This window comes from Siniperca chuatsi, linkage group LG6 (assembly GCF_020085105.1).
Source record: "Siniperca chuatsi isolate FFG_IHB_CAS linkage group LG6, ASM2008510v1, whole genome shotgun sequence".
Taxonomy (NCBI): Eukaryota; Metazoa; Chordata; class Actinopteri; order Centrarchiformes; family Sinipercidae; genus Siniperca; species Siniperca chuatsi.
In genome coordinates, this window is record NC_058047.1 from 9741501 (window position 1) to 9756109 (window position 14609).

Here is a 14609-nt window from a genome sequence, read left to right on the forward strand (position 1 = left end):
TAGTTGACATAATATATTGTTTCATTTGTATGCAGATGATACACAATTATATCTTATATCTACAAGGCCTTCCAATAAGACTTTAAAAGACTACGCAGGAATTCATTGACGTTGTAATACAATATAATAATAAAAAATTTGTCCCAGGTGCTCAAAACCCCCCCAAAACAAACTGCTTGATGTAGACACAATGATGGATGAGACTAGTGACTGTTACTATCTGTAATGCCAACTTTAAATCTGGGCTGCATAAACTCTCAACAGTTGTATATACACATCATTTATCTCTAAGCATTCATCAGAAATACCCTAAGTACAGCAGGTGGTGAAATAAATGATTGTCCTGCAGCGACGTGGAGTTTTGTTGGCTTTATCAAATAAATAACTGTAACAGTATGCTGCTGTGAACAGAGTTTGCATGTGAACAGACAATTATACGATACATTTTGAATGTCTGGGGAATCCTAACTCACATTGCAAAACAGCTTTCCAAGATGCATTCACAATCCAGAGTATCAGAATCCAAACTTTGCATGTGCACATTTTTGGGACAACAGAACAATTACGTTGCATAACTTCTCATGGTAAATGCCTCACGTTAACCTAATCTGATTCTCAGGAGAGTGCAGACTGTTCCAAACTCAGTTTAAACCACTCTTCGCCCCTGCAAATGAAACCAGGATGAACAAAATCTTTATCTATATGTGCTCTGTGGCAACAGCTCCCAAAAGAAAATTGATGAGATGACTAGTGCTTGAGTGCTTCAGTTCTTTACCTCCTTCGGGCAGCGAGTCGTTGAAGAGTCCCTCCACAGACACACAGCTGCTCCCATCACCCCCGCAGATCCGGCAGCGGTCCTCACGAACGTCCGAGCCGAGGACACGATCACAGCCTACGTGCTGTGAGAAGGGAGAAACGAGTGAGCTGCAGGGTCACTCAGGGTCATGGGTGAAGGGGCACAGTCAGTAAGTCGAGAGGTGTCAGAGGCCGGGCTGAGGGATTACCTCTAATGTCTTCCAGACCACTTTTCCAAAACACAGAAATATCAGATGGTAAGTCCAGATGTGTTTTCTGATCCTGAGCAGACATAATGCTCTTAGGTTGCTAAACTCATAGCTGACGACATAAATAAGTTTCATGATGAGCGAAGCAGGTGGTTTTAGTCAAACTCTTTAACAGTGAACCAAACCTAAACAAAAGTGTAGAGAATGAATGGCAACTGCTCTCATTCTCATATATTCATATGGCAGTTGCTTATTGTAGAGAGGGATAATGAGGCTTAAGTTTATTATTACGTTTACGCTGATTAGATCACAGTTCAAAACTAAATCCAGAGTTGAAACAGTGATTCACCTCATGGTTATCTGGTGGCTTTATAATGAGGGTAGTGGTGAGTTAATAAAGTTTAAAATTATATAGGTCCAAACTAGGAGGACGCCTCTTGTGTCTACATGCAGACAGTGTTGTTTTTTTGTAACGAAATAATTGAATGAATGGGTGATACACAGACCCACCTTCACCTTAAATAACTTTGCATGACACACCAGTAGATGTCAAAGACTAACAAGATCTATGTTTGTATTTGGTATAAAGGAATTGGTATAAAAGTTTCTCCAATAGGGGGCAAGGATGCAAGAATTTGGATTAATAATTGCTCCAAGGACAGGGCAACTCAAGACCCTCTGATATTATATGAAATAAGGGAAATGTGCCAGCTAAAACTATGACTAGGAGAGTAAATATGCACCACAGGATGCTAAGCCAGGGACATCACTGAAGATTTTTGAAATACTAGATGTGCACTTGACTTATTGTACCTGCAAGAAACTGCAATCATTTAGAAAATGACAGACCAACTGCAAGAAAAGCTGAACTAATTATGACTCCCTGCACAGTTTCTTTCAATAAAGTCTAAGTCGCAACTGTCTCAACTTCAAAGCCTGAAATTTCTTCTGCTCCGTCCTCTACACTTTACAACTAAGGTAGATTAGCAGGTGAAATCCCTGAGAGAGCACAGCCTCCTCCTGGATTTACCTGGTCTATTAATTTCATGACAGAACAGGTGTTGCTAATGTTTTGTATATTAGGCCAGATTTACTAAGGCTTGATGTGACGCCTTCTGCCCCAAACATTCGTGCTGTATTCATCAAACAGACGCACCAGGCAGGAGTTGCAGTTTGCGTGTCATTTGTGCGAGTGTTTGCAAGGTGCGCATCTCTCTTTAAGTGATGATCATGTAAATAATAGGAGACATGTTAACAGAGGTTGATTATGGAATCCGCTGAATTAACTGAGGTCATGCTATTTGCGACTGTCAGTTTTGCCAGGAAAATTCTCCACCACTGAAAAGGAGGCGTAGACAACACAGCGCAGATGGGAGTTACAAGAGTCATGATGAAGGTTGTAGTGGGAAAAGAAACATGCAATAAATATAGGCTTTTATATAAATAAAACTGATTATTAGAAAATTTAAAAAAAGTAACTAGGTTATTATTAAAGGAGCAGTGTGTAGGAATTAGTGGCATCTAGCAGTGAAATTGTAGTTTGCAACCATCTGAATACCGCTCGCTTCACCCTTCCCTTCCAAGTGTATAGGAGAAACTACATGAGTTTCGGTGACCGTGAAAAACGTGAAAGGCCCTATCTAGAGCCAGTGCTGGGTTTTCCGGTCTGGGCTACTGTAGAAACATGGCGGGACAGTATGGCGGCCTCCGTGGAAGAGGACCTGCTCCAACTGTAGATAATTCGGCTCATTCTAAGGTAATGAAAACACAATGATTCTTATTTTCAGGTGATTATACACTAATGAAAACATACTTGTGAATATTATCGCCATATTTTGAAAATAGAGCTCACTAAATCCTACACACTGGTGATTACTGTAATGCAAACGAATAATGGACGGATGTTGTGGTTTGTGTTCATCAAACTTCATCAAACTTGACCATCAAAGTGTAAAATCACTACAGGCTGCAACTAAACATTTCTTTGTTTTGTTAAGATATTTAAGTGTGAGTTTATCTGAATTTACCTCAGAATTAACATCCATATCAACACCATCTTCACCTCCACCTGCTCCGTCTCTCTCACTCTCTCCACCGGCTGCATTGCTGTGTGTACCTTGTGTATATTTTGTGCGTCTTTGATTTGTCTTATACTTCATCTCTTTTTTCCCATGAACGTGTTTGTTGCCTCCTAATGTATTGATAATTAGATATAAACTACAGATTATAATATCATGATGAGCTTAGTGATCTCATGGAAATCCTACTTCTGAATTTATGTGCTCTCCTTCACTGGCAGAGTGTGTTTGGAGGTCCAGGAGCTGCTGCCTTAGTAAATCAGGCGCTGAATACACACATTGTGGCCGTAAGCTCAATGAAAACCACAGCGCACATTTGCACAATGCCATTTTCTGGCCCTCTATATTTTGTCCAACAGATCTTGGAAAAAGGGGCTCTGGCAGATGTGCCTTTCATCTGCAGCGGCATGTTGTGTTCAACTGGACCATCTGTTCCCAGGTATTTTTTCTACATCCCAAACTCCTTCTGTTTCTCCCCTCTCCTCACTGTCAGACCCCAAGTTTGGAACTGAAGCCAGCATGAGGCTGCAAACAAGAGACAGAGATGTCTCCACAGTGTGTTGGAAGTTTTATGTGTACATAAAATGTATGACAGGTAAGATGATAGAGCAGAAGGAGAGGAAGGAAGAAGCTCTGACTGGATTTCAGACAGAAAAGTTGCAAGAAAAAGAAAGGGAAAGAGAAAAAAAGGAGGGACATAGAGAGAAAATGAGAGGAATGGATACAGAGAATCAGAAATGGAAAGAGAAAAAGAGAGCGAGATAATAAGACCGCAGTGAATGAAAGCCTGCCTGCAGTGCAGACAGACTAACAGCTGAGCTGGAGGGTCACTGAGTTCCTCTAGAGCAGAACAGAGTACAGGGAAAAAGAGAGGAGAGGTGGAGGAGGAGAGAACAGAGAGGGGATGTTGATAAACAAAATCCTCTTTTTGGATGAGTACAGGGACTCCAACCTCCCTCAGCTCCTCAGTCTACCTAACCTCTGAGACACTTAAAATAAAGCAAGATCATGGGGGGTAAGAGGCAGGAGAGGGGGAGCTGAAAAATAAAATCTTTTGGCACTCTACAAAAGGCAACCACAAAACAACAAGCTGGATATCCTGAAGTTTGAGTTTTTTTTCTCCTCATCCAAAGCTTCCACTAGCTTTTTGGAGCTACAGGAGCTACATCCAAGATAAACAAGAAGTGGAACTAACAACAAATTGGGAATCAACAACCACCACGTAAGCTGCGCACTATTACCATTAGGTTTTTTTTTTATCTACATCCTTTAACAAATGGGGGTGTCAAAATGGGTTCCAGGGATCTGTTTGAGCTCCAGGTGGCCACATCATCAAAATGAGCTGCAGTTACATGTTTTGTTTTCATTAACAGCCGGGATTAAGAGAGAGCATCGGTAATGGGAATCTAAGATCGCTGCCAAAGTTAAGACAATCTTTCAGTTGAGCAGCTGATAGTGATGATCGTCAGCAGTCAGTGTGTAAACTACACAGTGGCAGCTGTCCAGAGTCTAGAGAACGAGAATAAACAATATTATCTCAGTCAAAGACAGTCTTATGCTGAGCCTCTATTCTGCTGCTTCAACTGTCTGCTCACATACAGACGTCTTGTATTTCAATCAAACACTTGTATGGATGACACACATACAGTAGAAAAGACAATCTCACCTTACACTCTCCGTTTACACACACATCCAGAGAGTCGTCTCGGCAAGGTGTGCCGTCCACCACAGCTGGAGCACGCTCTGTGTAGAAGTTGTATCCTTCTGCCAGGCAGTTGAGAGAACAGGGCTTCACCCCACCTAGACACAAACACATACACACAGGGAGCAGTATCAATATACCAGATCTATCCACACTATAACATACAAACATGGACAAAAACACATTCAAGCTTGGCAGCATGCACAGGCCTAAATGTAACTACAGTACACATGCACATACTGTATGTCTGCACAGATCTATATACTATATACACACACGGTCACAGACGATAAATGTTCAATAAAAAGACTAATTTTTAAAGATTTTCACAAGACAAATGGCATGCACAAGGTCTCAAACAAACACCTTCTATTTAGTATTCTATTGTATTGACTTTGAACTTTGCAATGATAAAACATCAGTATATGAGCTTTGTTTCCCCGATGCCCCATCTTCCCAGTTTACAGAGAAGTTTACAAGAACTGAAATTTTATTTGCCTGCTAGCTTGTAGCCAGTACTCTGCAGTCTGAGCTGAGCTGTGCAGAATTTGAATGTGGGCTAATGAAATAGTCACAGAGACAGCAGCCAAACCTCCTGCAGGGCAACTGCCCAAAAACTGAATTCCTGCACCAATGCACAGGTTCACTAGCAGCTCTGAAAGTCATGTTGGGTGTTTAATTAGGTTTTTACGCCTTTCTGAACACCTGATTGGAAAAATGAAGGACCCTTGACACCAGACATGAAGCCTGCTTTAAATATGAATGTGACTATAAAGACAATGATGTAGTCAAATCTATTTAGGAATGTTGTTTGTCAGTATAGATTTCAACACTGCAACACAGTCTGTAATACTGATCACTGAGGTATGTGGTGTCATACTGACATGTGTGACTGTCACACATGTTCTGCTGAATGCATCACATCCTTATGAAGGGTGCAGAGAGAAGCGTCTGCAGGGGAGTAGGAAATGTTTTTCAGTGCTGACAACCAGAGAACAAGCAGCTGAATGTGATTAGGTCCCTGCTTCCCTTGAATACACACACACACACACACACACACACACACACACACACAGAACTACTGAATACTACCTCAACAAATGCATACAAATATGCACATTCACAGACAGAGCACTGAGAATAGTTATATCAAGACAGTGATACCACCAAGATTAGTGGCTTGATTCCCACTACACCAACCTTGCGTACTGCACATGTGCATGATACAGAATTTAAATTGACTAAAATTATTACATGTAAAAGTAAGTTCTCAAAAAATACAATACATCTTAGAAAAATCAGGAAAGACATATATCAATATACATTTGCACGAAAAAAAAAAATGCTTTTTGTTATTCCATAAATCATTTTGTAACAAACTCACGGCTGAAAGAAAGAGTTATTCACTCATAATAACACTGACTCTGCAGTTAGTTAAGTTGAATTTAGGGCTGCAACTAACAATTATTTTCATTATTGCTTAATCTGCTGATAATTTATCGATTAATCGCTTTGTCTAAAATGTGTCTAAATGAGAATAGTAAAAATGCCCATCAATACTTTCCTAAACACAAAATGACGTATTAAAATAACTTATTTTGTCCAACCAACAGTTCAAAATGCAAAGATATTTACAAATTTACAAAGAAAAGCAACAAATCCTAATACTTCATTCAGTCAATTAATCTCTAGTTGATTACTTCTCTACTTTTTCACAAGTGCATATGTGTTCAGTATTTAGTGGCTCCACTGGTGTGACGTAAGTAATGATGTAAGTAATCTGCAAATGGACTGTGACAAAGACAATTCATAAACACCTATACACACAGTAAAGTATGATATGCACTTGCATGACTATTCCCTTTTCATCCTTTCGCTCTCTATTTATTCTCTATTCCTTTCACTGCCATAACACACACACACACACACACAGCTAGAGGTCTTCTCCAGCCAAGTGGTATATATCCTTCATTCATCTGTGCAGCTCGCCAACAGCTCCACTATTTGAGTGGCTGTTGACATCAGTCTGGGCTGTGTTTGTTTGTGCTGGCAGTGCTGAAGCAGGTACAGTATGTACTGGAAGGAGAGAAATGGAGAGAGAGAGAAAGACAGATAGAGAAAGAGAGTATGTACTGGCACGGCCTGCAGACGATAAAGTGGTCAGACCACGGAAAACTACAATTCCCATGGTGCCTAGCTTTGGCAGGGCAATCATGGTTTGCAGCAGGGTGTGTGTGTGTGTGTATCATAACTTGCAGCGTATGTTGTATGGAGTGTGAAGGTTGAATGTGAAGGCAGTTGGACTGAGAACAGCAATGTCGAGCAGCTTGTTTGAAAGAAAAAAAAAAGGCAGCTTAAACGACAGACCTTTTTTAATGAACTGTCCTTGGCTGCCTGAGCTGAGAGAGAAAGGCTGCCTCTGTTCTCAGTGTCAGGACAGAAACGAGAGAGAGATATTGCATAATGGTGAACTAACTAAAGTGAAAGACGGAGAGACATTTATAGAGACCAGAGCAGACAAAGAAAAGAGCAAGAAAAAGAAAAGGAAGCTGTCTTCCTTGAGTTAGAGGGTAAAAGTGAAAGGAGGAAAGCTGAAATGAGAACGAGAGTGAGAGGGCTGCAGAGGACAGAGAAGGGGCTGGGCGGTGTGATCTGGCCTGAACGTGGGGCAGAGTCTATGGCACTGTTCCTATTTTAACAGCTGCAAGGGATTTCCATTGTAAAATCAGCTGACTTGATGAAAGGAGCACTTGTTGCCTGAAGTTGGAATTGGCTGGCCAGCCATCTCTGTAAGCCATTATGTTTTTGGAGGGCTAGATTAAAGGCAGTTATGTCGTTGAAACTATTTATCTTTCACGTCCAGTGTAGTGCTCATCAGGAGCGAGGAATTCTCGCAAGGCATTGTGGGATGCATGGCTCTCTGCAGCCAGCACCTGTGGGCCAGACAGGAGGGAGTCTGCAGCTTCGATTCACTTTCTCCTGTCTCTCTTTATACACATACACACACTACTCTCGGCCTCCTGACTTCTGTTCGTCATCAACTCTTGGCTCACATATTTCTGTCCATCTTCATCTGTTCACCTTTAATATTTTCTTCTTCCTTCCTAATTTTATCTACTCTTCTTATAAATCAGCTTCTAGCCTTGCCTTTTCTTTAGAGGACATTCTGGCAAACAAGCAATGATATGTTAAATTATGTTTAACTGGCTATGTGTGGTTTATCTGTCTGTAAACCTGCAGGTGTGCTGACGGTCAGAATGTAAGAAATGATCCTATACTTAATAAGTCAAGGTAGTAGAGGGTGTCCTGGTGGCCTAGGGGTTTTAAGATGTGGACCATGTAATCATAGTGTTGCTGGTTTGAGTTTGGCGGGGGACTTTAGTTTCATGTTGTCCCTCCTCTCGCTCCCCTCATATACTGTCACCTTTATATTGTTGCTATTAAAAAAAGGCAAAAATGCTTGAAAAAGATGAAAATAAAAGTAGTTATACCATGTATAATGACTCCATTAAGTACAGTAAATGTGCGGCATTCAACATTTACTTTTATATAGTTAAATTATAACAAGTAGTAATTATAATCAGTAAAGTGTACATAATTACCACAAGTGAAACTACACATTATGCAAAATGTCCCCTTTGAGAGTGTTTTATTATTATATATTATATGACTTGGTTATTATCAGTTATGCATTTAAATGTAGGCAGCATTTTAAATATGTCCACCTGATGAATGTCTAAGTCTAGTATTTAACTCTAATATTTACTTTCCTTTTAGCTCTGTTTGGTCTACACCAACTTCTGAGGGAAATATCACTTTTTAGTTGCTATATGCTTCACTATGTTCACCGGCTAGTCGCTAACTTTGCTGGTCAGGTAGCGTAGGGTTTAGCTTTTCGTTGAAAAAAGCTGCTAAAAAAAGTGCTGATGAGAGCGGTGAACTAAAACTGTAAAGTTGCGGGATGTAAAACCAAAACATTGAGCTGAAAGACTGTAAAACGCTCCGTAGAGCTGAGTAGAACTGCAGAGTCGGGTGATACTGCAATCTGCAGTAGAGTTCACCATCGTGCAAATAAACACACACAAAGATAGTTACACACTCACCCCCTCTATATGGCTTCCAGGTGTAAAATTTCCCCCGGAAAGGAACGCTGTCAAAATCAGAGCACTGAATCTCCCGGAAATCCCGAGAGCTTGCAGGGCACTCCTGTAACACACACACACACACACATACACATATATATACGCATACATTTATATATATATATATATATATATATATATATACACACACCACAAACACATGTAAGTAGAGTCCCATGCAATGACCTCACACAAAACTAATTAAATAAAATAATATTCATGATTTTGATTACTGTATGTTGACCAATCGATGATTATGGGGATGGCGATTAAGAGCAACAATACTTACATCAATATTGCAGGACCTGAAGCGCTTTCTCTCCCCCAGACAATACTTTCCACCAATGGTTGGCCTACAATCAAACACAAAGAGAATTAGGCCAGTCAGTCACATCTGAGTACAATTTAACAAGATCTAACCTCCATCACATCACCACACAACACTGGCTCCTGATCTCTGCTTTGTCTGCCTTCGTCAGTGTGTTTTCAATCTCACTGTCTGTCTCTTTTATTGCTTTATTGTCTATCACAGACCATCACGACAACACCTCTACATAATCATACATTTTTTTTAAAAACAGCTGAGAAGGAAGCCAGAGCCTGCCACCGTCAAATGGCTGTCTCTGCTAACCTTTCAACAAATTGAAACAGAATGGAGCCAAAGCAAATATGCAAACGATGCTCAGAAAATAATACGAAAGAACACCGTTGGCCTCAGATTTGGGTCAATTCATTCTCAGTTTAATCAATTCAAGATGAGGGATCCGGCGACTGTGATTCAAAAGCAAGTCTGCTAGTCGTTTGGTGATGATTCAGACTCCTATCAGAATTTTTTCATACACAATAAAAACGGTGGCACTGCTGCCTGCAAGAAGGTCCTGAAAATACATCCCAGCCCTGGTGCTTTCTGCATTGAGTTTGCATGTTCTTCCTGTGTCTATATGAGTTTATCTGAGTGCTCCAGTTTCCTCCCTGTTTTCTCATATGAACGTCAAGGTCCGGAGTTGCCCTTTCACACATGTAGCACAGGAGATTGCCCGTGTCAGACGTGTTCTCACCTACTGGAAATACTCTGTTTGATTTAGGCGAGGGGTGCCACGTGGGTAAAGCGTGCAGGAGGAGGAGGAAGACTCATCTGTAATGATGACTGACCGGACTTTGTACTAGGGAGCTGGTAGGGTAAAGTCCATTTAATGTTTGGTCCAAATGATTCGGACATTTGTGTTCTCACATACAGCTCCTCCGGGTAATATCTAGATAAGTTCAGGGTTGCAGTGCATGTGTGAAAAGGACTTAACTTCATCTTAGCTGATACTAATTTCAATTCCCAAACCTGAGGTATTGGCCGATACTAGTTTCTTCCATATACTGTACCTCGTTGTTTGAAACAGATTGGGGTCATTCTAATGGTCTAATAGTTTGCCAGTTTTTCTATAAGTTTACAGAACAAAAATAAAAGATCTTATTCCTATAATTGTGGCCTTTTCAAGCCTACATCACACAAGGGGTTTGATGTATTCTAAAGTTCAGCTGAAGCTAATATGAGGCCTCAATCGTCTAATTTAGCCACGTTAAGTGGGTATCTTAAAAATGGTATTAATTTTTAGCACAAAATTCCCTCTTTGTGTTCCCATGGAGAGAATCTCCTTTCTAAGCTATGGTAGAAGGAAACTTCCTGTAAGTTGCATGTATGGTAGGTTAGTTGCCCCCTACCATACCATGACATGACAGTATTTTTACCATGACAAAATACTAGCAATAAACATACACACAAACTTTATAATGGATTTTTGCACAGAACGAGGACTTTGAATTTTGCCCCTCATCTCTTACGGTGAAGTCGCTCTATGAAGGTATCGGCCAGTATGGACAGGAGGAACAATTACAGTGACCAATAACTCAATTAACATATGGGTATGTGAGTTTTGTATTAAGGTAGATTTGAAAAAATCATTATCTATCCTGTAAATATAGGTCCTCAAATACCTATTCTATTTGCTGATACTGAGATATCCAGTAATTCTGAAGTTAGTAACTTGAGTTTTCCAAGCTGATCCACCAGGTAGAGTTTCTCAACCACAAGAGTGATGCATTTCAGACTGGTCACAGTTGAGACCCATACCTGGGGCTGTCACAGTGTCTAATAGAAGAGGAGACTCCTCCTCCACAGGTTCTGCTGCACTCCTCCCAAGGTGACCACAGACCCCAGCCCCCGTCCACGCCCTCCGGACGAGTCCCATACACCACACACACCCTCTTGTAGCACCACTGCAGCACAAACACACATATATTATACACATTTTCAGAAACATAGAATTCACACATAAACAACGACAGCAAAAAGTTTCAGTTCTGTTTCATTACAGCAACAACAGTGAAATTAAAAAGAAGGTAAAGATTTGTAAATATATAATAACACTGAACAATAAGCTAAAAGAAAGCAAATTGGCATAATCTAGAGAAGAATACAGGACAAACCAAGAATACAAGATATCCTACAATACCAAGAACAGTTTTTTTTTTTTTTTACTTTGTTTGTGTTTTTCAGGGTGATTTTTTTTCATAAAATGATCTATCCTACAAATATTTTTATTGGAAAACATGTTATCCAAACAAAACAACAGCCAAGATGAGTCAGCGTAACATGTGTTGCTTTTTTTTTTTTTATTCTTGTAAGAAGCAGGAGAACCTACAACAACCACATTTAGCCTTTCGTTTGTTGGAACACTTCCCCCATTATGCCCCAACTTTAAAAAGAATAATGTAAGAAAACGGTTAATTTCAGTATTTACCCCTTTCTCTATGGTGTTGGTCTGACAGATGGTTCCCTCTGCAGCGGGAATGCTGCTGGTGATGCAGCGGTTGCTCTTGCTCATGCACCAAAGCTCACTGCAGACTTCCTGTGTGTGTGAGTGAAAGGATAATAAAAACATAGGAGAGAGGGAGAGAAAAGAAAAAGAGAGGAACAAAGCAAAGAGTGAGACAACCTGTCAGAGTGTTTCTATATAAGCTCATTATAAAGATCAGGCACACTCTTGTTCACCTTCCTCTCTGCTCCCTCTACAGAGATGCCTATAACACACAGGGGTCATGTTTTATTGTGTACATATGCTCTGACCACATAGTATCGACAATAATGAGTCTATAAAGCAGTATGCTGTTCCAGATGTCCATTCACTCTCAATCTGGCCCCGTAAAGTTGACCACGCAATAAAGTGGATGCTTTTCAGCAAAGGAATTACAAGATGTTTCACATTGTCAAAGAGGCCGAGATAAATAACTTTGAGACAGCTAAAAGAGAAAGTCAGCCTGGTTCCATCAGAATGGACAGCAAAAGACTGACAAACACTACAAGAGGGTGAAGCAAATTATACAGACAACCCTGGTTCACAAAAAATCCTCTGACCCATTGATGAGATCACAGAAGTGTGAAAATGAGAAAGAGAGAAGAAAGTAAAAATGTTAGCGAGAGCTAAACATATCATCTAAAGCAAAGTGCTGAGGTTGGGACCCAATAGGGGATCTTGTACACAGGATACATGACACATTGATAGCTGTTAGATAAATAAAAAATTACCCTGAGGTACTAAATTCAAAAGGGAACTGCTCTTATTATTTTAATCTTGAAGACATTTTTCAACATCAAAGAGTCTTCCTCGGGTTTGAAAAATTAAATAATTATTTCTATAGTATATGATCCATTTAGAGGTACCTGCAGGATTTTTAAAATAAAATGCAAAAGTGTACCATCTCAAATACATATGAGAACTCGAGAAAGCTGTAACTGCTGGGGGGTTAAGACAATTTCAGACTGGGGTCACCCTTCACCAGAACACAACTTGTTTGAAAGAATTGGGAGAAAGACATTTGTGACAGCAAAAAGAAGATTTCCAACCAGTAGCGCTGGACAATATAATGATATAACGTGTGGCAATATAAACCATGAAAGATTTTGCCATGCCGTTTAAAGATGTAAGCTATCCCTGCGTGTATTGCGTAATTGTGGGCAATATTGCTCTACGGATGGCAATATCACTGTTGTTCAGTTGGTCGACCTGTCCACCACTTTGGTCCAGACTGAAATATCTCAACAAGTGACATTCATGTCCCTCTCAGTGTGAATTGCAACAACATTGGTGATCTCTTGACTTTTCATCAGTTTGACCAATACTTTGGTTTATGACCAAATTCCTGCAAAACTAATGACATTCCCATCAGTCTCAGCTGTACTATTAGCATGCTAACACACTAAACTAAGATAAACATTACACCTGCTAAACATCAGCATGTTTACAGTCATTTTGAGCATATTAGCTTGATGATGTTAGCGTTTAGCTCCAAGCTTCTCTTGTTATATATCTTGCATTGATGTGATGAAATTCCTTGATTTGTCAGGTTTTAATTGGCTGGATTAGCCAAAAACAGACATTCTTGCCTGGTTATGTTATCAAGTGATTTTCTATAAAATTTACTGTATCAAGCTATATATATACAGTATATATTGATATTGTGCTATAAAATTACAAGCACTGTGGTTGCTCATATCAGAGAGGCACACCTGAGAACAAACACTGATGAGAAGAGAGGACAAGTAAGCTCAAAGATGAATGAAAATTGGGAAAGAGTAGACAGAGCACTCACCGCATATTTACATTGTCGAGATCTGACGCCGTACTGGAAGCGGCACTGTTCATCTGCGTCGTAGGCCTGACCCGGTGCTGTGGTAGGGTACACAAACTCCTGCTTGGGGGGGACGTTGTTCAGACAGGAGCCCATACCTGAGCTAAAGCACACCAAACAGAAGAGTAAAATATACAATAACTGGCAATGTTTCAGTTGTTTGTTCTGAGAATATCCAAAGTAAAGCAGAGTTTAAACACCAAACAGGTTACAGATCTCATTTAACTGAAGTGGATTTGCCTACTATCGTACTACGTTTCATCTGTTACTTGAGTGTTTCTCTGACCATCAAAAATGTTTCTCTGACATCCAAGTGAATTTTTCTGTCTCCAACCTCTAATTACCAAATTATTTGTGGTGTTGCAGATATCAAATAGGCTGACTCACTCTAGGAAGCTGGTGATGTAATCCCGGCTACAGGCAGACCAGATGAATGGGTTTGTCTTCATGGTGATGTGGTCAGCCATCAGCTTGGCGGTCTCCTGGCTGCGGGGCCCACAGGCGTTCCCCATACCGTCATGGTTCATCCCAAACCTAAAGCCCATGATGATACAGTGACAACACTTTGAGGATGTGTGGACCGGTAATAGTCCCTGCAGCAGGGATGGGGACAGCAGAAAAAAGATCACTGTGGATAACCGAGTGGGAGCTAAAGAACAGACATGTTGTAGCGGTTTAATTGTCAGAAGTGGGGTGCCAGTCAGAGACCAGTCTGACAAAATTAATTAAATTAAAATAACATCAAACCACACAAAGGATATATGATCTTACATAATATATATAGAGTATATGAATTCAGTTCTGTTCAGTGGGAGTCACAACACCCTGCTGGTTTTCTATTTGACATCAAACCAGGGACTAATTTCCACCTCATAGTGACCTTTTAAACTGTGCAACTTGAAAGGAGCTCAACTTCTTGACTCACATGTAAATATGTTTAAATAACAACACTGCACTTTTAACAAACATAAAGAAGAATGTAACACTGTAAAACGTGAAGTCA

General features: G+C 40.2%; 1 protein-coding gene across 2 annotated transcripts in view; it reads right to left on the reverse strand.

Annotated features, from left to right (window-relative positions):
• Nucleotides 1–14609, reverse strand: part of adamts10 (ADAM metallopeptidase with thrombospondin type 1 motif, 10) — a 57056-nt gene that overhangs the window by 11572 nt on the left and 30875 nt on the right. For both annotated transcript variants that reach the window (XM_044200135.1, XM_044200136.1), the window contains 8 exons: nucleotides 13994–14140; nucleotides 13568–13709; nucleotides 11719–11826; nucleotides 11049–11194; nucleotides 9216–9279; nucleotides 8888–8990; nucleotides 4749–4882; nucleotides 776–899 (listed from right to left, as the gene is read on the reverse strand). In XM_044200135.1, coding sequence (XP_044056070.1) covers nucleotides 776–899; nucleotides 4749–4882; nucleotides 8888–8990; nucleotides 9216–9279; nucleotides 11049–11194; nucleotides 11719–11826; nucleotides 13568–13709; nucleotides 13994–14140 — 968 coding nt within the window. The remainder of the gene's footprint in view (nucleotides 1–775; nucleotides 900–4748; nucleotides 4883–8887; nucleotides 8991–9215; nucleotides 9280–11048; nucleotides 11195–11718; nucleotides 11827–13567; nucleotides 13710–13993; nucleotides 14141–14609) is intronic.